Source organism: Chiloscyllium plagiosum, unplaced genomic scaffold, assembly GCF_037043375.1.
Source record: "Chiloscyllium plagiosum isolate Xiang-an unplaced genomic scaffold, Cpla_swu_hap1 HiC_scaffold_34, whole genome shotgun sequence".
NCBI lineage: Eukaryota > Metazoa > Chordata > Chondrichthyes > Orectolobiformes > Hemiscylliidae > Chiloscyllium > Chiloscyllium plagiosum.
In genome coordinates this window covers 4,310,769-4,334,192 of record NW_028270172.1, presented here as the reverse complement: position 1 = coordinate 4,334,192, position 23,424 = coordinate 4,310,769, and the positions used below count along the sequence as shown (strand labels likewise).

The 23,424-nt window shown below is 41.1% G+C and overlaps 1 protein-coding gene across 5 annotated transcripts in view; it reads left to right on the top strand.

Annotated features, from left to right (window-relative positions):
- Nucleotides 1-23,424, top strand: part of LOC122564562 (cadherin-12-like) — a 623,768-nt gene that overhangs the window by 397,512 nt on the left and 202,832 nt on the right. For all 5 annotated transcript variants that reach the window (XM_043719639.2, XM_043719638.2, XM_087978475.1 and 2 more), the window contains exon 2: nt 11,929-12,340. In XM_043719639.2, the coding sequence (XP_043575574.2) occupies nt 12,107-12,340 (234 nt within the window). In that variant the 5' untranslated portion in view covers nt 11,929-12,106. The remainder of the gene's footprint in view (nt 1-11,928; nt 12,341-23,424) is intronic.

Here is a 23,424-nt window from a genome sequence, read left to right as displayed (position 1 = left end):
CTGAGCATCTAGTTAATTGGTAGAACAGGCTCAAGAGGCTGAATGGTCTATTCCTGTTCCTATGACTCTGTGATTAAAGTCATCACCAGCCATCTCTCTTTGTCTAATGAGAGAGCAGCCCTTAGGATCTTTGGTGACTCTACTTTAGTCTGACTAGCCTTTCCTAATCAACCAACCCATTCATTCCAGGTATTCCTACTGGTATGGTCTACCTGGCCCTTATTTGTTTATGCTCTTGTAATGAGATTAATAGTGTTAGAGTCGAGATTAGAGTGGTGCTGGAAAAGCACAGCAGGTCAGGCAGCATCCGAGGAGCAGGAAAATCGACATTTCGGGCAATAGCCCTTCATCATCTATTCCTGATGAATGGCTTTTGCCCGAAACATCGATTTTCCTGTTCCTCGGATGCTGCCTGACCTGCTGTGCTTTTCCAGCATCAGTCTAATCTCGACTCTGGTTTCCAGCATCTGCAGTCCTTGTTTTTACCTATTAACAGTGTTACTTAAAGGATAAATGGTGGTTCTAGGAGAACTCCTAATTTTTTCAGTATCATGTCATGGGATCTCTAATGTCATCTGAAAATGCCCTCAGTTTAACTCCCATGCAAATTAGAGTTTCTGACAGTGCCCAGGCTCTTCAATGCTCAGGAATGCCAGCCAACATTCCCCTCTTGTACATTTTTACATGTCTACACAAAGTTAGAAACCATTTGGTCTCTTTGCGACATTTCGAAAACTAGATCAGGGCTGACAGATACTTCTTTTCTATTGTTAGACCAGTTAGAGTCGGATGCACAAGCTGTCTTAAGTCCTTTTTGAACATTGTGCTCTTTTGTATTGAATAAAGCAGTGCTGCAGTTGCAGCAGATGTATTACAGCTCAAATGCAAATCTCCTGCACATCCATCACTCACAATTCCCAAACAAATTGTATGATTTGCAAAGATTTTTTATTGCCTGTGGTTCTCATAGGAAAGATAAAATGAAGCTCCCACATATTAAAATTGCCCACATGAATTGAAAATATTAAAAATCTTCTGAAAATTCTGGAGATTCTTGTTGGCAGTCTCAAATTAGCTTTGCCCATCGCATTAGTCAATCCCAATGTGCCAGACTTTGAGGCACTGCACATAATTCGATTCCTCAACATCTCCCAGAGTTTATTGAGCTAAATAGCTGGACCCAGCAGATATGGGGAGCTTCAGGTTTGACTTTGTTTTCAGACGAGCTTTTGGAAAGGCAATAAGTTTGCAGTAATCCACTGGACCAATAACCCAGAACCCTGGACTAATGGCAGATGGTGCAATATGAGTTCATTGAAAATCTGAAACTAAAACTTCTCTGACTGGTGATCATGTAACCATTGCTGACTGTCGTAAGAACCCAACTGGTGCACTAATGTCCGTTAGGAAAGGAAATCTGCTGTCCTGACCTGGTCTGACCTACATATGACTCCAGATCCACAGTAATGTGGTTCACACTTAATTGCCCTCTGAAATGGGCCAGGAGGCCACTCCGTTGTACAGCAATCAGGAATGGGCAAAAAATGCTGGTCTTGAGGGTGAGTTCTTTACCACAGTAAACTCTGGGTCAAGGTTGAGATATACAGATTTTTAACCAGTATGGGAAACTAGGTTTATGCAGAAAAGACAGGAAAGTGGAGTTAAGGATGATCAGATCAGCCACGATCTCATTGAATGGCAGAGCAAACTCAATGCTGACGTTCTACTTCTAGTCTGACATCTTTTGGTTTTATGGGTTTTCGGAATTTCATAGAATATAACAACATAAGAAAAAGGAGCAGGAGTCAACCATCTGGCCCATCGAGCATGCTCCGCCATTCAATAAGATTGTGATTGACCTTTTGGTGGACTCAATTCCACTTATCTCCTGCTCACCATAACCCTTAATTCCTTTAATATTCAAAAATCTTATCTATCTTTGCCTTAAAAACATTCAGCAGTTTCACTGGGTGTGGAATTCCACAGATTCACAACCCCTTGGGTGAAGAAGTTCCTCCTCAACTCAGTCCTAAATCTGCTTCCCCTTATTTTTCAGCTATGTCCCAAAGCATTGACTCACAGGTAGAAAGATGGATAATCGTACTAACTTTTGGACAAAGGTCACACTTCTACAAATGGATGAGCCAAGCAAAATGAATTGTGAGCATCTGGCTTCGAACCAGTGACCCTCTGAAAGATAGTGAAGGGGTGATGGGAAGAGGGAGAGGGGTAAATGACAGCTGGGAGGAGCCCCATTCACAAACAGCAGCAACAAAAAAACTGTGTGTATTCAAAGCTGAGGCAGGCAGATTTTAAATCAAGAAGGGAATTAAGGGTTATAGGGTAAAGGCAGGAAAGTGGCGTTGAGGATTATCAGACCAGCCATGATTCAATTGAAGTCAAGATTAGAGTGGTGCTGGAAATGCACAGCAGGTCAGGCAGCATCCGAGGAGCAGGTAAATTACTGTTTCGGGCAGGAGCCCTTCAGCAGAAAGCCCTTAATCACATCACATTGAATGTTGGCACAGACTCGATGGGCTGAATGGCCTATCACTGTTCCTACACCTGATAGTTTTATGGATGTCTGCATTCTGTGAGCGAAATAATTTTTACAAAATTCATCTGCTGTTTGGAAAAGTTGTAGTTTGTTTCGATAAAGCTGGTGACAGGGTGGAGCAAATGAAATTCTCCATCCTTTTCAACAGCCTCTCTTTCCAGTTCCATTGATGAGTTACTAATGCAAAAATGGTGTGAGAGAAGAGGAGGATCTTTCTTCCCATTTGAAAAATGAGGTGGGCTTTTAAAGTTCATCAGCTATCGTTGATGAACTGTTCCCCTGATACTGCCGAGGGTTGACTGATGGGGAAAGGTGAAAAATACTGTAAGGTTTGCAATGCTGATGCTGACCAGTACACTGTGAGGGTTTTAGCAGCAAGGGAGAAAATAATAGGCGATAGAAGCAAAGAAATAACTGGATTTCCAATTGAGATTGCTGATTGCAGGAAAATTAAGTTGGACTCAAAAGCATCAGAATTAGCTTTTGACAAAGCATCAATTGAAATCAAAAGCTACAAGAATTTTAATAATCGATTTTGTTAATACTTTAGTGAAAATCTAGCACTAATATCTATTCACATAACTCCTATCACTGAATAAAACTCCCCTTGGCACTTCCAAGAAAAATACAACTTTGAACCACATCAGGAAATATTACTGTAAACCCCTAAATATTGGGCACAGAGGCAGGTTATAGTAAGTGTCTTCAAAGATTTTAACATCTTACTTCCAGTCACTACGAGTGGAAACAGTCTGATCCTATTCACTCTGCGAAAACATTTCATCATTTTGAAACTACTCAAATAAATTTCTTCAGTTTCCAATTCTTCAGCAGAAACAGTTTCAGTGAGGTTGGAGGGCGATGGGAGTGGATGAAATTCAACTTTGCAACCGGCACTTGTTTTGCAGTCTGGTTCATTTTGCATTTAATATGAAGTACTCTTCAGTGAATGGCTGAGCATGTTTGGGTGTGATGGTGTGGGAGGGTGTGGGTGAGATTTCCAGTAGTGAGGTCCTATATCCTTAGCAAGGTCCAACACTGGCCCCTTCAGGCTTTTAATTCAGTTCACCCTCCCTCATGAAGAATCCTTCTATCATTCAGAGCTCACTTGCCAACCTATCTGCATGCTATGCTTATACAGTAGAAAAATACTGTCCACTTTGGTATTATTGCCAATTGTCCTTCTGAGGTCAAGATGAAAAGCTTGGACAAAATGTATCTTTTTACAAAGTTAAAAATCACACAACACCAGGTTATAGTCCAACAGGTTTAATTGGAAGCACACTAGCTTTCGGAGCGACGCTCCTTCATCAGTGATTGTGGAGGGCTCGATCGTAACACAGAATTTATAGCAAAAATTTGCAGTGTGATGTAACTGAAATTATACATTGAAAAATTGATTGTCTGTTAAGCCTTTCATCTGTTAGAATACAGTGATAGTTTCACTTCTTTCATGTGTACAATACAGGCAGATCACAGAGTTCAGTAGCATAGATAAGTAAATAATAGGTAAATAGCAGCAAAAACAAAAACACAGATACAGGCGAATGTTAAGAGTTTGTGAGTCCATTCAGTATTCTAACAGAAGGGTAGAAATTGTTTTGAAACCGGCTGGTGAATGTGTTCAGGCTTCTGTACTTTCTCCCCGATGGTAGAGGTTGTAGGAAAACATTGCCAGGGTGGGATGGATCTTTGAGAATGCTGGCGGCCTTTCCTTGACAGTGGGCCTGGTAGATGAATTCTATAGATGGGAGGTTGGCCTTTGTGATTCTCCGGGCTGAAATGCATTTGGTTTGTTTGGATAGAGTCAAACTTCAATGTTTGTTTGTTTCCTTGATATGCTACTGTATAGAACCAAACTGTGTTTGTGACTATGTGTACACATAAACATTTTTTTATGAGTAAAGCATATTTTGGAAATGAAAAATATATAATAGCAGGATGACTCGGAATCAAGTAGCACTGACTGCTAAATATATGGCTGGAGATACAAATGATAAACTATCTTGTAGTCTTAGTGAAATAGGACAAGAAATCATTCTGACAGAGTCTCGGACTTGGTTTGGTGACTGAGTAGCTGTTCTCAAGGTTATTGAACCTGGAAGATGTGTGTTCTTTATATGAGTGTTGTAAAGCAGAGTCTGGACTGGGTTAATGAATTCCACTCTGTGGTCTGATATAAAGATTAACGCAAAATGTCTGTATTCTCCTCGGTGAATTAAACATCCAATTGTGTCAGCTTCCGTCAGCTCAGCATGACACATCAAGGCAGTTCTTTTCTCTGAGGGAATGCTTAATGAATTGGCGATTTTGACTCATGTGGGAAATTTCCACTCAGATGAGTTAATTCCATTATCCCTTAGTCTCATTTAAAGACAAGTGATGGATAATAACTCATCGGTTACTCTTCACCAATTTGCCAGCCCACTCCTCCCTCAGTAAGGAGTTACATATAATGTTATTTGAACTGATGATCTGCAGATATCCATCAGTGAAGGAGACCCTGTGTTAGTGGAACAGTTGCTGTGTTCAGGGTTTGTCAAGTGGCTGCTTGCTTATCCGTGAGCTAGAAACATATATATTAAAGCTGATTTCTTAATACTAAACACTGCTGATGGAGCAGAGGTAAGATATTAGTATCTGAGATTCAAATCTCATTCATTTTTAAAATAAATGTTTGTGTCTATTGCATCTAAGTATTTGTTAATGTGTCTGATGATCCCATTCATGTCTAATACTATCTGCATTGTTTGTATCACATTGCACTATCACCGTGATCCATACTTTGATCTTCTTGTAGGCCTGCAATCCATCTCTTATTAATGGTGTTTCTCTTAAGAACTAAATTACTATTCATTTTTGGAATGCAGAAATTGTTTTGCAAAAGTGATTGAAAGTGCTGCTGCATGATTCTCTTCAGATCACACTTTAATTTGTGTTAGCGCCTACACAATCAAAGCATGCAAGTTAAGTTATATAACTTTGACAATGGGCGTGGGGATGGGATAGGCAATTAATTAATCTGCTTAATGTGCGTTGACAGTAATGTGGACAGCACACTGACTTTGTAGCGTCTGCTGATTTTGAAATGATTTCACCTTTTGATCAGCACTGACTGTGATTTTGATTGGTTGCAAATCCAAATAGGTTGTCAATATCACAAGTGGCCAGCATCAGTGAATGCAAGTCAGTAAGCCCTTCACAGGAACCTGAGCCCATTGTACATTGTTGAGAACGTGGTGCTGGAAAAGCATAGCAGGTCAGGCAGCATCCAAGGAGCAGAAGAATTGGACATAAGCCCTTCATCAGGAACGATGTACATTGTGGCTGGATGTGACTTGTTGTATGGGAAGTCAGGCTAACGTATGGAAGAAAGAAAACAACTGCAGACACAGGAGATGTGAAACAAAACCAGAAATTGCTGGAGAAACTCAGCAGGTCTGGCAGTATCTTGGGAAGAAAGCAGAGTTAATGTTTTGCATCCAATGACTCTTTATTAGAACCTGTGGAACATGGATACTGACACAATATAGGAGAGGGAGCACCCTTTGAAGCTTTCAGATGCTCCACTGGGGGCATCTGTTATGCACGCTGACCATCATGACTTCTGCACGTATTTTTACAGGCCTCCTGGCATAGTACGGATAACAGATGTCTGACATATGTCACTGAGGTAGAGAATTAGTCATGATCATCTTAGTAGAGGGCTTTCAATGGATCAAATAGGCTACTTCTGCTCCTAAATTTCCATGTTGTTCTAGTTCACCTTGTGTATTTTTGAACCAATGCCTAGTGCTTTCCATATGATATCATTCTATAATGTCATGATTTGGAGATGCCGGTGTTGGACTGGGGTGTACAAAGTTAAAAATCACACAACACCAGGTTATAGTCCAACAGGTTTATTTGGAAGCACTAGCTTTCAGAGAAGCACAACCACCTGATGAAGGAGCGTTGCTCCGAAAGCTAGTGCTTCCAATTAAACCCGTTGGGCCATAACCTAGTGTTGTGTGATTTTTTAACATTCTATAATGTAGTAGGGACAGAACAATGAGAAAATGTCCTGAGTAAGTCTGTGAGAATGCACTGAGTGCACCGTGTTACAATCTAATAGCACATTTCAAACAAATGCTGGTATTTTCTGATGGTATGTCAATTTCATTTACATAATAAAGTCAGCAAGCTTCTGGTCTAAACTGGCACTGCAATTGCAGATATTTCAGAATGGGTCAGAAAACCACACTTGAGCTGAAAGGTCTTGCTTAATAAGAAAAGTATGCTAAGGCCATATTTGGAATACTCCCTGCAGTCCTGGTCACCCTGCTAGAAAAAAGATATTATTAAACTAGAAAGAGTGCAGAAAGGATTTACTAGGGTGTGACTTGGACTGGAAGGTTTGAGTTATAAGGAGAGGTTGGATAGGCTGGGGCTGTCTTCCCTGAAGTGAAGAAGACTGAGGGATGACCTTACAGAGGGCTCAAACATCATGAGAGGCATAGATCAGATAGATAGCCAACTGGTTTTCCCCATAGTAGGGGAGTCTAAAACTATATGGCATTAGTTTAAGGTGAAGGGGAGAGATACGAAAGGGTCCAAAGGAGCTATTTTCTTCACACAGAGTTTGATACGTGTTTGGAACGGGCTGCCAAAAGTAGTGGTGGAAACAAGTACGATTTTGTCATTTGAAAAACATTTGGATAAGTACATGGATGGAATAGGTATGGAGGGATATGCAGGCAAATGGGACTAGATTAATTGTGAAAACTGGATGGCATAGATAAGTTGGGGTGAAAGTCCTGCTTCCATGCTGTAGAGCTGTATGACTCTCGATAAGGGAACATAGAGGTATAGCCACATAATCATTAATGGCTGTGCATAAACACAAAAATCTGGTGAACAGCTACAATAGCTCAAGATATATGATTGTTGGCAACACTGAGATCGCTGTGTTAATTGGTCGTGGTCTTAGATTGCATGCTCTTCTTAAGAGAGCACTTCAAGCTGTTTGAAAGGAAATGGAATAATGACTGCCTGAGTACACAGCAGGTCATTATAGTCACTCAGATTGTGCTACCCATTTGGAAAATGACAGCTGTGGGTCACTTGCCCTATATAACAGATCATTCACAGCTGGCTATTTTTCTTGGCTGTGTAGTGTGATATGGCATTGTCAGGAGTAATGGGTGAGTTGTTAATGAACATTGGGCAGAGCTGTCCTTCCAATTGTGCATCCCAGTTTGTCCATCCAGAACAGGCATATAGCAATAAGGAGTCTCCCTGGGAAAACTCCCTTCCTTATTCTTAAAAAAACCCTGCATTTATTTAACACTTTCTAAAACCTTTGGTTGTCTCAAAGTGTTTTGCAGGCAACAAAGTGTAGTCACAGTTGTAACGTTAGAAATGCAGCAGAAATTTTGGGTATAAGCAGCAATGTGATGATGAGCAGGTAATTTCACAGAATCACAGAATTGGTACAGTTCAGAAGCAGCCCATTCAGCCCATCATGCCTGTACTGGTTCTGTTCTATAGTGCCAATCTCCTGCCTCTTCTCATACTCCTGCACATCATTTCTATCCAAACAATCATCTAATCCCCTCTTGAATGACTCAATTGAGCCTATCCCTACCACATTTCCAGGCAGTACATTCCAAACCATATTCCACACCAGTTCCTTTTCTGACATTGATATAGGGGTAAATAGTGTGGGCAGAAAAATTGTTCAGTGCCAGGACATTTAGTACAGAAATCTCTGGCAAATAAAGTAGATGCAAGAATGAAATGGGCAATTAAACAAAAAAGGAAAAGCAGCTCACCTGTGTTAAAATTCCTCTGTGCAAGCTCTGTAATAACCCCAAAGTGCCACTGTGAATATTGGACTTTTTTAAACAGGTATTTACTGCAGTCAATTATGCATGCAGAGGAAGTGGATTTTTGACAGGAAACATGGAAGTCTGTGTTTTCCCACAAGCTGAGAATTTTGAATTCTACAGTGTGTTATATTGGCTCTGAGATATTCCTGTCACAACCTCCACCTGATTGACAAGCTTAGTTTCTAGACATGAGAGGGCAGTTGAGGAACACAGGTCAGTTCCTGACCCCAGTGGGTCATGCAATCTAAGACCACGTCCAATTAACACAGCGATCTCAGTGTTGCCAACAATCATACATCTCGAGCTATTGTAGCTGTTCACCAGATTTTTGTGTTTATGCACATCCATTAATGATCATATGACTATACCTCTATGTTCCCTATCAAGTGTCAGTGGGGATAAGGAGGGCCAGTAGACGTCACATCTGTTTCTCTTAACCCACCAGCTGTGCTGTGAGTAGACTTAACTTTGGCTCTAAGCTGGCTTCGACACAATTCAGCTGCTGAGCTTCTTGAAACTTGGGAAATTAGATCGATGTTTTCTTATTCCTTTCATGGGATTTGTGCTTGGCTAGCTAGGGCAGCCCCTAATTGTCCTTGAGAAGGTGGTAGTGAGCTGCCTTCTTGAACTACTGCAGACCCACAACGACCTTAGGGAAAGAATTCCAGGATTTTGACACAATGGGAGGCAATGGTCTAGAGGTATTATCACTAGCCTATAAATCCATAAACTCAGCCAATGTTCTGGGGACAAAGGTTTGAATCCTGCCACAGCAGATGGTGAAATTTGAATGCAATTTTAAAAATCTGGAAATAAGAGTCTACAGATGACAATTGTTGATTATTGGGGAAAAACCCACCTGCTTTACTAATTTCTGGCCATCCTCACCTGGTCTGGCTTACCTGTGACTCCAGACCCACAGCAATGTGGTTGACTCTCAATTGCCCTCTGAAGTGGCCTAGCAAGCTACTCTGTTGTGTCAATTGCCATGACTACTGATGTAGCAGCAGACACAATCAGCACCCACTCCTGGTGGTAGCGTGTGGGGAAGCAGCCCTGGAGCATCACACAGGCAGCAAGTTCTGGGTGGAAACTGGCATGGGGAGGCAGTCCTGGCACTTACCTTGGAGCAACTGAGTGCCAGTACAGAACAGTAGGGGGCAGTCTGGGACTTGGAGCGGAGCGGGAACAGCTATTGGACTGGGGTCTGGCACAGGCAGTCAGACCACGTGCGGAGGTCTTGCACTGAGCTGCAAAACTGTAATATCTATTTGAAATTTTCTACCTTACTGTAATATCCACCCTTTAATGATGTCCTATTTTGAACTTATTTTTCAACTCTGGAAAGTAATGCAACTACTTCTATTCCTCTGCTATATCCATGAATTGTAGCTAGTTGCTTAGTCCCTAAGGTTAGAAGGCAGATATTATAAAACCTTTCTCTGTATTCCTACAATGAAGTACACATGACAATAAAAAGAAATTGTATTGTCTCAACTACAATTAACAAACCTGATTTAAAATAGATGTAGAAAACCTCACTAATGTCCTTAAAATGTGAACCAGTGCCCTGCGACTGGATTGATTTACTGCATCTTACCTTGCCTTCAATAAACTCCGAAGTTGGCAGTTTGGAGAAAGTTTCCCGATATGCTAGGAATGTTTCCAACATAATCCTTTACCAGAATCCAGCTGCACCTGGTCACTCGTTTAAAATTCTGCAATGGCATAGTGACTCAGTGGTTAGCACTGTTGCCTCACAGTGCCAGGGACCTGGGTTCGATTCCACCCTCGGGTATGTGTCTGTGTAGAGTTTGCATATTCTCCCTCTGTCCATGTGGGTTTCCTCCTACAATCCAACGATGTGCAGGTTAGGTGGATTGGCAATGTTGAATTGTCCAAGGATGTGCAGATTAAATGGATTAGCCATGGGAAATGTAGGATTACAGGGATTGGAAGAGCAGACCAGGGTCTGGGTGGAATGTTCTTTGGAAGTTTGGTGCAGACTTGATGGGCCGAAAGGCCTCCTTCTGCTCTTGTGAGGATTCCGTGATTCATGAAACAATCCCAAAATACCATTGTGAATATTGGCCTTTTTAAACATATTTCCAAACAAAACACAGGACACCATTGTATCTGAATGGGTAAGTGAGTGACAAAAAAACCAAATGTAACCATTGAGAAGCTTTGTGACCATGGGACTAAGGTTAGTTTCCCGAATTGTAAAAGTGGGTTTGATGCCAATTTGTCGATTTTTTTAATTCTCTCTCAAAGATTCAGAGTATTTACTTTACAGGAAGGATGGTTGTTTGGAATAGACTATCAAGGGAGCAATTAAAGTTAAATATGTCAGAGTTAGCTGACTGTCTACCTGACCAAAAGGTAAAAGGGTTTGACAGGAATTGCAGGCTTCTATATTTCCTCAACAGTTTAAACAGCTGACTAGTTATCCTCCTGCATTCTAATGACCATTTCTGAGCCAATGCCGAACCTGCCTGAAAAGAAAATAAGTGGAAATCTGATTTCCAACCAATTTTTCTGACTGATTACACTGGCTTTATCCATTACCAGGTACAATCTATTGCAAAATAATGTAGCCACAGTAATTATCACTCACTTTGGAAGCAATTTAACATTGGGGTGTGAGGAGAACTGGAATTCAGGTTTTCTTGGTTTACTTTCATAAACTTGGAGCTCTCAAAAAACAGCAGACCATTTCACTGCAATTGATGTAAACAAATTTAGCTTGAAGCAATTTTACTCCCCAGATGGAATCTTTCCTATCTGAGTAAACTATTTCTTTTATAAGGCAGTTGTCAAGTCTTTGGGCACAGTGTGTCAATGCATTAATGTGTTCCTGCATTTTTAATGTCCTCAGTGTCAAGGCAATATCGTCTAATGAAGTTTGGTTTCTGTTTAACTATGGCTTACACTGAATGTAAATGACTAAAGAGAGTGGATTTTTCTTTTGGCTCTCACTATGCTTTGGATCACAGTTAATGGGAATGACTATTAAGAAAAAGAGTTTTGTTGTAATATATGAATTGCTCTCCAGACCAGTCAGCTGCTATGACAGTAATATATACTTATAATCCACACAAGGGTGCAGACGAACTGCAGCGCTGACTCCCTTTTAGTGTTGGAATCATGACCAAACTAATCAATTTGATTTTGAGGCATTCAGCCGTGGCATGACTGTTGAATGGCCTATCCAATTTTGAGCTGTTTTCTACTGTAGACTGGGAGCTGTACTGAAACTGACAGAAGAGCGAGACAGACTAACAGACAGACTAATTACGTATCTTTCTAGGACTGCACACCTGAAGAGGTAGCAACACACACTGCTGAATGTTTTCTTTTGTATATTTTACCACACACTCCTCGGGGCAATAATGATTAATTCTTGATCTTAAAATACTGCAATCTACGAATTCAGTTCTTATCATTTAGTTTAAAGCAGTATCCTTTGTCAATATGTAACTGTAATTTTTTTCTTAACAGGACCAGAAGTGGAATTTAATGTATTCACATCAGCATATTGATAAAACACAGAGGATCATTTGAGGTGTAAAGACAGCAGCCTTGCAGAGATCCTGTTGTCTCCATGCATCCAGGAACATCCATCTAAACTGGAGTTCTGTTTTCTTGTATATTCTGAGCTATATTCTGCTGGACACAAATGCTGACTGTGAACTGTTTGTCGCTGTTTCTTTGGATTCTGTTAGATGAGGGTCTTTTAACACCTCTTGAATCACTGTCACCAAGGAGTTCAGCACACACAGGCAGTGACAACATAATTGAGCTGTCTGGAGATGGAATTCCTAAACTCCAACGTGTTAGACGGGGCTGGATCTGGAACCAGTTCTTTGTACTGGAAGAATACATGGGGTCAGAACCTCAGTATGTGGGAAAGGTAAAATATTTTCCTGCTGTTAAACATACTTTGTAACTCTATAAACTCCTGATATTTTCCTTATTAGACAGAATAATGCTTGTGACAAATAGCTTTTAAGTTCTTACTTAAATAATATTTGATATATTTCTCCATATTTGTTAAAGATGAGTTTCAGTTTAAATGTTTAATTGATAGCTATTGCACACAAGCTTATTTGCATTAAATGATAGATATATGTTATGTGAGAAAGTGATTTTCAGACTTACTTCATGTGTTAATTGTTTTATTTAGATATTAATTTGTATTTGATGTTTTAATATTTCTTGGCCATCTGTTACTTCAGAATTTTAAACACAGATATTTGATGTTTAAACCAAGTCTTTGTTGCACATATCCCCACCGTCAGCAAATGTCACAATACATTAACATCGAGAGCAAATCTGAGAAAGTCAATCTTAAATGCCACATTTTGCTTTCATTTATTTACTTTCATTTCTGGTGCTTAATCGACAGCACAAAATAAGAAACTTGACTTTGAAGAAAACATTTATTCAGAATCAGAGTCATAATGTGACCCCAAAGCAGAAATGTGTAAATTCCACAGTGCTGTCACATATAATCGTGAGCTGAGCAATGTCCTGCTTGTTATTATAACATTACATCTGGCTGATTTCCTTCAACTTATCTTTTTATCCAGTTGGACTGGTGCTCTGACATAAGGGCAGAAACTGCTGCTTCTGCAGAGCAGCACAGTCAGTGTCTGAGAGAGAATGAAAGGTATAACTAATGGTCCCTCCCATCACATTAACCTGCCTTCCTCTCTTGAGATATGGGATTGCAGGGCTAGATTTTTCTTTTCTTGCCAGATTTCCAGCCAGCTGTGAAACATTGGCAGACTCTTGGTAAAACATATATACCGGATGTTTACGTTTTGGAGGCAGGTAGGTGCTGACAGAATAGTTACAGCTGAGAAGGGGGCCATTTCGTCCATGTTCTGCTTTCCCAAATGAACAATTCAGTAGTTTCCACCAGCCTTCCTTTTCTCTGTAGCCAGACACATCCTTCTTTATCATATAATAATTGAATTTTCTCTTGAAAGCCCTGGTTGACCCTACCTTTACCGCACTGTCAGATTCTAACCAGCAGAGGAGTAGAAATAGCTTTTGCTCATATCTGCATTGTTTCTTTTGCCAATTACATTGAATCTGTGCCCTCTCATTCTTGATCCATCCGCCAACAGGAACAGTTTCTCCCTGTCTATCCTGTCCAAACTCCTTATAATATTAAATACCTCAATCAAATCTCTTGTTAACTTTCTCATCTCGAAAAATCATCTCAACTTCTTTGATCTGTCCACTTAATGCAAGTTCCTCATTGCTGGAAAAATTTCTGTGCAGCTTTGTTGTACCATGTCTAATGTATTCACATTTTCCCAAAGAGTAGTGTCCAGAATTGGACATTAGCTTCCAGCAGCTGTAAAATGCAGCAGGAGACAATGGTTTTGTGGTCATGATACCAGATGACTGGACTAATGCTCTGCCCCCATTATCAGTTTCACTAGTTCCTGTTGAGAAAGGAAACCTGCCAACCTTACTGGTCTGGCCTACATGTATATCCAAACTGACTGTAACGTGGTTGGCTCTTAAATGGTCAAGCAAGCCACTTAGTCCAAGGGCAATGAGGGATAGACAACTAATACCTGCCTTGCCAGTGATGCTCATGTCCCATGTAAGAATAAAAATCATACAGGGTCAGGCCACGCCAGCGCCTTGTACAAGCTCTCCATAACTTCCTTGCTCTTGTACTCAATGCCCCTATTTATAAAGCCTAGGATCTAGTATGATTTATCTCTCGACCTGTGCTGCCACCTTCATAACGTATCACATATACACGCAGGTCCCTGTGCTCCCACACCCTCATTAAAGCTGTTCAGTTTAATTATATAATGTCTCCTTATGTTCTTCTGAACAAAATGAATTCCTGGGCACTGCCACGGTGGGATTCAAACCCAGGTCCCCAGAACATTGCCTGCATAATGCCACTAAGCCATTGACTCCCCAAGCTTTGAACAATCTAAGAAGTCAAGACAGGGGTAAATACAGGGAGTATCATCTTGATGACCAGAGAGTCCAGAACAGGTAGGCACAGTCTAAGGATAGAGGGTAAACCATTTAAAGCTAAGATGAGGAGAAATTTCTTCACCCAAAGAGTGGTGAGCCTGTTGAATTCTCTGTCAATGAAAGTGGTTGGGGTGAAATGCTTTCAAGGGGTTAGATATACCTCTTAGGGGTAAATGGATGGTAAATGGAAGGTATGGGGTGAAAGTGGGCTTAGGATACTGAGCTGGATGATCAGCACAGTGGCTCAGTGGTTAGCACTGTTACCTCACAGCACCAGGGACCAGGTCCCATTCTACCCTGTGAGGAGTTTGCACATTCTCTCTGTGTCTGTGTCTGTGTGGGTTCCTCTGGGTGTTCTGGTTTCCCTCCACATTTCAAAGATGTGTAGATTAGGATGGATTGGCCATGCTAAATTGTCCATAGTATCCAGGGACGTGCAGGCTAGTTGGACTAGCCATGGGAAATGTAAAGTTACAGGAATAGGGTGGGTCTGGGTGGGATGCTCTTCGGAGATCAGTGTGGACTCGATGGGCCAAATGGCCTGCTTCCATACTGTAGGGATTCTATTCGATATAAGGTGGCAGAGTAGGCTCGAAGCGCCGAATGGCCTGCCCTGCTCCTATTTTCTAGTTTTCTATGTTAATATGTTTACCCTTCCTTTTACCAAATTTATACTGTTCAGATGTTGAGAGATGACACTGGGATTCCCTTTTCTGTTTGCTGACAGTTTATTCTCATACATTTTCTTTATTTCTCTTAGTTGTTTTTTCACTCACCTTCTTGAACCCTCTATGTTCAGCTGGGGACCTGATTGTATTATAGACTTAACATCTGGCTTAAGGTTATATTTCCTTTATTTTTTTTATTTGAATCCCTGCCTCTTTCATTTGGATTTGCTTTTCTTCCCTTTGCCCTTTGAGGGAATGTAGCTTGATTCTCCCTGACCTTTCACGTTGTTAAAGGTAGTCCATTGTTCACTTTTGGCAGTAGATCATGGGGATTATGCTGAGGTATAATAGAGCCTGCTCACCTTTCATTCAGAGGTGAGTCGTTCTTAGGAAAGGAAGATGATTATATAGCCCTTATCAACATTGCTTCCACATACTTATTCAAACAGGAGGTAATTTTTTTTTGAGTATATATTACCAGCAGAGAAACCTTGACCATGATCAGTGTATGACTTGGGAAAATTATTCCCTCTCTGTTTAATCCATCTTTTAAAGAGTTATCGAAAAAAGAAAGCCTCAAGTAATGACACAGTGAAGAAAAGTATTAACGACAAAACCATGCTGCTGAAGGGCTCATTTTATTCTTCAAAACTTAATTTCCATGGAAATAGAACTGGAATGGTTTCTCTGACAGGCACGATTACCACCCAGGTTCAGCTGATCCTGGCACAAGAAATACAAGGTGGCACCCGGTCAAGTGTATTCTGATGAAAATTGGCATGTTATCCGGCAGTTGTTAATGAGAAGCCTTTCCCTTCTTGTGCTTGGCAAGTAGGTTAACACAGCCATGAAAGGCAGGGAAGGAACTCACCAGCACTCAGATGTTCACAGCTTGTCCATTAACTCCAGGGGCTTGACCTTCCTCTGTTATCATTGGTCAATATCAGGACTCATCCTTATAATTTTCATTGTATTGTCTCACCACAAGGAAAAGAAACTGTGTGGGAGTTCTTCCCCTCACAAGTGACAAGAAAGGTGGAGATAACACAAAAAAACATTGGCATCAAGAAAGCAATGGGTGATTTTCCATTCAAGCCTTAAATATTGATTTCAGAATCTAACCAATGAGTGGTGACTGCCTTTTTTACATGCATTTGTTTCTCATTAAAGCCCCAACTTAGATTATTTCTACACCCCTTCCAAATCCCCTCTCCTCACCAAGAAACTAGACAGTGTCAGTTCCCAGCAGGTCAATTGGACAAGGTTCCTATTTGCTGCAGATCAATGATCGCATGTCTTGGCAACATCCAGTTGCTTAGAATAGAATCCCTACAGTGCGGAAACAGGCTCTTTGGCCCAACAAGTCTATACCAACCCTCTGAAGAGCATCCCATCTAAACCCCACTTCCTACTGTGCATTACCCATGGCTAATGCACCTAACCTACACATCCCTGGACATTATGGGTAACTTAGCATGGCCAATCCACCTCGGCTGCATGTCCTTGGACTGCAGGAGAAAACCGGAGACCAATGTAATGTACAAAATCCCATGCAAGGACTGCACAAAATACTACATAGGACAAACAGGAAGACAGCTAACGATCCGCATCCATGAACACCAACTAACCACGAAACAACATGACCAGCTATCCTTAGTAGCCACACACTCGGATGACAAGCAACATGAGTTTGACTGGGACAACACTACTATTATAGGACAAGCCAAACAGAGAACAGTCAGGGAATTCCTCGAGGCATGACACTCATCCACGGATTCAATCAACAAGCACATTGATCTGGACCCAATATACCGGCCACTGGAGCGGACAGCTGGAACTGACAACTGGAAGCGGCAGATACAATCACTATAAAGGCCGGAGGAAAGATCACAGAAGCGCTTCACAGGAGGCTCCCAAGCACTGAGGATGCACCTAGACAGGGGACGAAATGTCTGCAACACAAATTTCCAGTTCGGCGAACAGAACCACGTAGAATAAGTTAAATTGGCAGTGTGAGTTAAGTTGGTGGAGTTAGAGTGAGTGGTGGCTCTGTGAGTGTGAGATAGCACAGAGAACATGATGACATGTACGCCTGTGGATATAGAAGACCATTCTTGCACCACTGGACATCCTCCTTCAGCAGCAACTCAGCACTGACCCAGGGGACTGTAATCAGATCCAGACTGGGTGGTCTGGAGGCATGGCCCCCCCGGTGGTGGTCAACTGGTGAACAGAATTCCCTCCTTTCCACTGTCCCATCCTCCTGGTCCCTGTCCATGAAGCAGGGAGTGGGCTTCCCCTTCCTCTGGGCCAAAGCTTGTGTGAGAGGCTGGCTCATAATTCCCAGTGTCAGAGGAGCTGTGCTGCTGGATTATACACATGGCATCAGCACAGTGAGAACACAGAATGGTCCCTACAATAGTGAAGTCTTCACCTGTCTGCTGTCCCATTCCCTGAGCAACATGCCCAATAACCAAGGTAAAGAATGGGAGACTGAAAAAACTTACTCAGAGCCATGATCGACCAAGCACCAGAAATCTCACTCGACAAATTCCTTGGACTGAATCTGGGCAAATTCCTACTTACCTCTTGTTGTTTTATAGTTAAAGTACCAATGATGTTAATGTAGGAGAGTAAAACACCTGGCCACAATTTTTCGATCCATCTTCTGACCCTTGCAACCTGTGGATGTGATTTTCATCATCGCTTTACCATGGGTTTGAGGCATCAGTCAGAAATCCGGCTGTGTCAGCTGATCTCGGTGCCTGAATTTCTGGGAGGTGCAACTGAGCTATGGGAGCACAGGGCCACTGAATTCCTTCCTGGATGTCTTCTTACATACAACAACAAATTGTATTTCCATAGCATTTTTAACATAATAAAACATCCCAAGATACTTCTAAGGAGAGCGGCAGGAAATATGAAGGTAAGATGCTAAAAGCTGGATTGGAGAAGTGGATTTAATGAGCACCATGAAGGGGAGGAATGGGGCAGAGAATGTTAGAGAGGGAATCCTAGAGGCTGGAGGCACTGGCTCCAGTTAAAACTAGGTTGACACGGGAAACTGAATAAGGTCAGCCCACAATACATGGTTAGGCCTTTGACCACACCCAGCCAAAACCCGATTTCACCATCCAATGTGCTGTGTTTAGAACAATAATGACTTACATTTATCCAGCCCATTTAACAAAATAAAATAGAACAAATTTTACGGATATTATACATCGAAACATTGAACAGATGGCCAATAGCACAGTCAAAGAGGTAGGTTTTAATCAGAAACAAAAACAGAAATTGCTGGAAAAGTTCAGCAGGTCTGGCAACATCTGTGGAGAGAAATCAGAATTAATGTTTCAGGTCAAGTGAGCCTTCCTTTTTTTTAAATGAGAGACTTATCAAATCAATTCCAAACTTTAGGGTCCAGGCAGCAGAAAGCACAGCCACAAGTGACAATTAACTTCAGAGATCCAGACTCTGAGATCAGAGAGTGGCAGGACAGGTGGAGATTGCAAATTTAAAGTGGGAGCAAGCTGAACAAAAGGAGTTGATGAGAATTTTAGAATCAAATTATTTACTTCGCTGCTTTATCGTTCAGACAGCACAGAGTATTCAGTCTGCTGTTGTGTCTATTCCATTCTGCACAGTGCCAGCATTAAACTTGCTTTACTGCCAAGACTTTTTTTTTACTTTCAACTCATTAGTGAAGAAAATTCTTTAATATTCACTGGGGGGTAATTTCCATATGAACAGTATTGATCAGCCATCCATTGTAAACATCGTCCAAGTTTATTTTCCATTAACAACAATTGATTGAAAATTGTAGACAGTTCTTAGAATGGGTTGTTAATTTAGCATTGACTGCATTACGCTACCACTGAAAGTTAACATTGTCCCCAGTGAGAGGACCCTCCATACTTCGATGATCTTCCAATACCAACATTTAAAACGGGTTACCTGAGGCAGAGTGCACAATTCATTGTGTTGCAAAATTGTTTATGATGAAGATTCATGCTATTTACAAGTGAATATTAAAGATTGTGATTTCAAAGTTTTTGATTCAGGAAGTGAAGATTCTTGTTTTTTTAAAAAAAGTGGAAGAGATTGTGTAATCTTTCTGTTGACAGATGACTCTAGTTGTTCAGAAATTGGAAACCTTGGCAAATGTGATCCATCAAACCTCACTGTCATAGGGAGGGGCTGAATAGGCTGGGCCGTTTTCCCTGGAGCATCAGCGACTGAGGGGTGACCTTATAGAAGTTTGTAAAATCATGAGGGGCATGGATAGGATAAATAGCCAAGGTCTTTTCCCTTGGGTGGGGGAGTCCAGAACTAGAGGACACAGGTTTATGGTGAGAGGGGGGATTATTTAAAAGAGAGCTAAGGAGCAACTTTTTCATGCAGAGGGTGGTGCATGTATGGAATGAGCTGCCAGAGGAAGTGGTGGAGGCTGGTACAATTACATCATTTAAAAGATATTGATGGGTATATGAATAGGAAGAGTTTAGAGAGATATTGGCCAAATGCTGGCAAATGGGATGAGATTTATCTAGGATATTTGGCAGACATTGACAAATTTGACCGAAGGGTCTGTTTTCATGCTGAACATCTCTCTGACTGTATGACTCTATGACTATGTATCAGATAATAATTTGGTCAGATAATTGGTGCCTGGAACGAGCTCTTGTTAAATGTAAGACATCTTTCTCTGATTAAACCACTAGTGGGATCTGAAGTTTATTCAGAATAAAAGCTGTTTATGAATTTATTAGAAACAACTGAAGACAGAAGGAAATTTGCCCATATATGACCATGCATGCCAACAAGAGAAAACCACACAGTTAGAGCATTGGAGGTGTCAAACATTTATCACTGTCTGCTTTGGGAAAGTTAGGCACAGGTAATTCCTCCAAATTTGCCACCATGCCCAGAGATTTGAGGAGATCAAGCAATGGATCCCTGATCTTCTGAGCAGTATTGCTGTAAGTTTGAGTTCCCTGCAGCCTGTTATTTATCAAGTCATAGAGTCATACAGCAATGAAACAGACTCTTTGGTCCAACCAGTCCATGCTGACCATAATCCCAAACTAAACTAGTCCTACTTGCCTGTACCTTGGCCCATATTCCTCTAAACATTTCTTATTCATTTAAGTATCTAAATGTATTTTAAACATTGTAGTTGTAGCTGCATCCACCACTTCCTCTGGAAATTCATTCCACATATGAACCACACTCTGTGTAAAAAAATTGCCCCCGTGACTCTTTAAAATCTTTCTCCTCTCTCCTTAAAAATATGCTCCCTAGGCTTGAAATCCATCTGGTTATTTAACTGCTTAAATTCAACTTAATGGATGAATAAAGGACTGTTGCTTGAGCAGTCACTCTGTAGACTATTAGAGACAGAAAGGGAGGAATTGGTTTTCATCTGCGAACTTGGGCATTAGAAGAGTAACCCACCCAGACCCATTTCCCTTTGATTAATGCACCTAACACTGTGGGCAATTTAGCATGACCAATTCACCTAACCTGCACATCTTTGGACTGTGGGAGGAAACCGGAGGAAACCGTTCTGGTAGTACCTTGATAACAAAATGCTCATCTTTTGATTTCATCAGTAGCCTTACTCTCTCTACCTCTGAACCTTTATCCAGACCATTGCACCTCAAGGTCCTTTTCCAAATTTCAGTTGTTCCTCCTGCCATGATATGATATCCCCAGTGGATCAGCTGGATCTCTGGATTACTGAACCACTGAGTGTATCAGCTTATGGCACCAGGTAGAGGCTGAAAGTGGAAAGGACCTTGTGGTACAGTGGTGGTGTCCCTCCCTTTAGGGCAGAAGGTTTGATTTCAGTTCCCACTGGAGGATGTGATGGCAATAGAGCTATGTCCGAACATATCCAAACAGGTTGAGTGTTCTTTTCTCACCGACCCCAAGACTTGCATCTCCTAATCCTCCCATGAGGCTCCTGCCAGCTGCAAAACCAGACAGCATTCCTGAGGCCCTGAAATGATGAGTTGCCTTTGGGAATACTGTCACATTGGCCTCTTTAGAGCTGAATAGCCTGTGAGCACTCACTGAAAACAAGCCAAACTTTGCAATAGCAATAATTTGAGAAAATCCTCACTGTGATTCCAAATCAAGGGGTTGTCTTGTTGCTTTCTCTTTCCCTCACTAATATTCACTGTTAATATACAATACCAACGGTGCAAACTTCAAACCCCGCTAAAATATTAAAAATGCAACGTATTATTCATATAATATAAAACTCGCAAAAAATATGTTTTCAGCTTTCTTGGATTTTACATCTGCTTTCTGGTAGTACAATCCTCTAAATATGCAATCAATTTTAGAGACTGCAGTTTTAGCAATATAATAATGTGCACCTATTCAAAAGCAATTACTCCAGCAGCCAATGTGACATCAACTGTTCTCAGCCCTCACCCTAAAGTCTTGCTAAATAATTCAAAGCTCATGGTACGTGTGGTGGATATATATCTTGAGTACTATATTCTAGAAAAGCATTAATGTGCACATTAAAGATAAGAGCAAAATTTATCAAATGCAGTGCCAAGATCAAACGGTACATCAACGACAGAATGCATTTCCACAAAGTTAATGTTCCCAGTCCCGTTGTATTGTTGCTTTTTAGGATGTTGGTATTTGAATTCATTTCATATTCTGCTAATATAAGATTACAATTAATTATATATTAATGAAATATAATTCAACAGAACCTTTGGTTATAATCTCATCACAATAATCAGAAGAAATTAACATCTCCGCCCCTTCAGAAAAACAAAACAGAATAGAGCAAATCCAAAACACAAATGTGAAAATGCATCATCCACTTTCTGCTGTAAAGCAAGATGCTTTCCTTCATAGCAGCATTATACATTAAGTGACTGCCAGAGTTATCTGGTCAGATTTTGGCAACAAGGTTTGGAAGTGTGTTGGACAGGAATTAGTGAATATTCCTCTAAGGCAGACTTTGAGGACCATCTCCTTCCATTTTTCAGATATCTCTTTTAAGCTTCAACAGAGCGGTTATGACAAATCATTTATCTCAGGTCTTGAGACTATTTCTTTTTCCTTAATGTTGCAGTCCCCTGCAGAAATCTTTCAGGGTGTGTGATATAATAAGTTTGAGGCAGTATGGCTTCGTAAGGCAAAAATGAGAGGACGCATACTTCTTGGGAAATAACTGGTGAAATGAGGAGGGGTAACGGAGGGACTTGGTGGACAAATCCCTTTTTGCAGTTGTCAATAGGCTACAATAAAGCAAAGAGAACACAGGGCTTCATTTCAAAATGATTGGGTTTGAAATTCGAGAAGCTATGTTAAACTTATACAAAATCCTGCTGAGACAGCACTTGGAGGCTTGTGTGCAGTTTTGATTTCCATTTTATAACAGAGACAGCAAGGAAGGCAAGAAAAGGAATTAATGGAATGATACCAGATCTGAGAATTTATCTTTTTCAGGAGAGATTGAAAAGCTCCCCCAAGCTCCCTGAACACTGAACTGTTGGTTGTGTTCAGGATTGTGAACGGGGTTAGGATGAAACAATGAATGGAATCTTATGAGTGACACTTGATGAGAAATGAGGCAGAATAAGTATAAGAAGTCCAGTGAGGTCTATCTCAACATTGGCAACAGTACATCTTTGGGCATTGGCATATAGGTGCTAAGCTGTAGTTAGTTGTGATTAAGTGGAATTGTTGCTGGTTAATGGCCTTATTAACCGCATAACTTGCCTCATTAATATACAGCTTTCAATCCTATCACTTACACCATGGGAAAACCAGATGTTTGATGTGGAAGTCAGAAGGTGCCTGGTGACATCAGCTTGCTGCTTGCTCCAAATAATCTTGTATGTTGGGCACCAATATCTTAGGTCACACTCCATGGGCATCAACCACGCATCTCACATCCACAGACATTGGCATCTAACAATGCCAGCCCCTAAGAACCCTGATGGTACACTAAACTGGAAGAGTGCAGAAGAAATTGACAAAGATGTTGCCAGGACTCTTGAGACTGAGTTATAAGGAGAGGCTAGACAAGCTAGGATTTTATTCTTTAGCATGTACGAGGCTGGGGGAGAGGGGATCTTATAGAAATTTATAAGATCTTGCGAGGCCTTGAGAGGGTGAATGTACTCAGTTTTTTTCCCAGTGTAGGGGAATTGAGAATGAGAAGACATCAGGTTAAGGTTAGCGGGCAAAGAATAAAAGGGAACCTGAGGGACAACCTTTTTATACTGAGGGTGGTATGTATACGGAATGAGCTGCCAGCAGAAGTGGTTGAGGTGGGTAC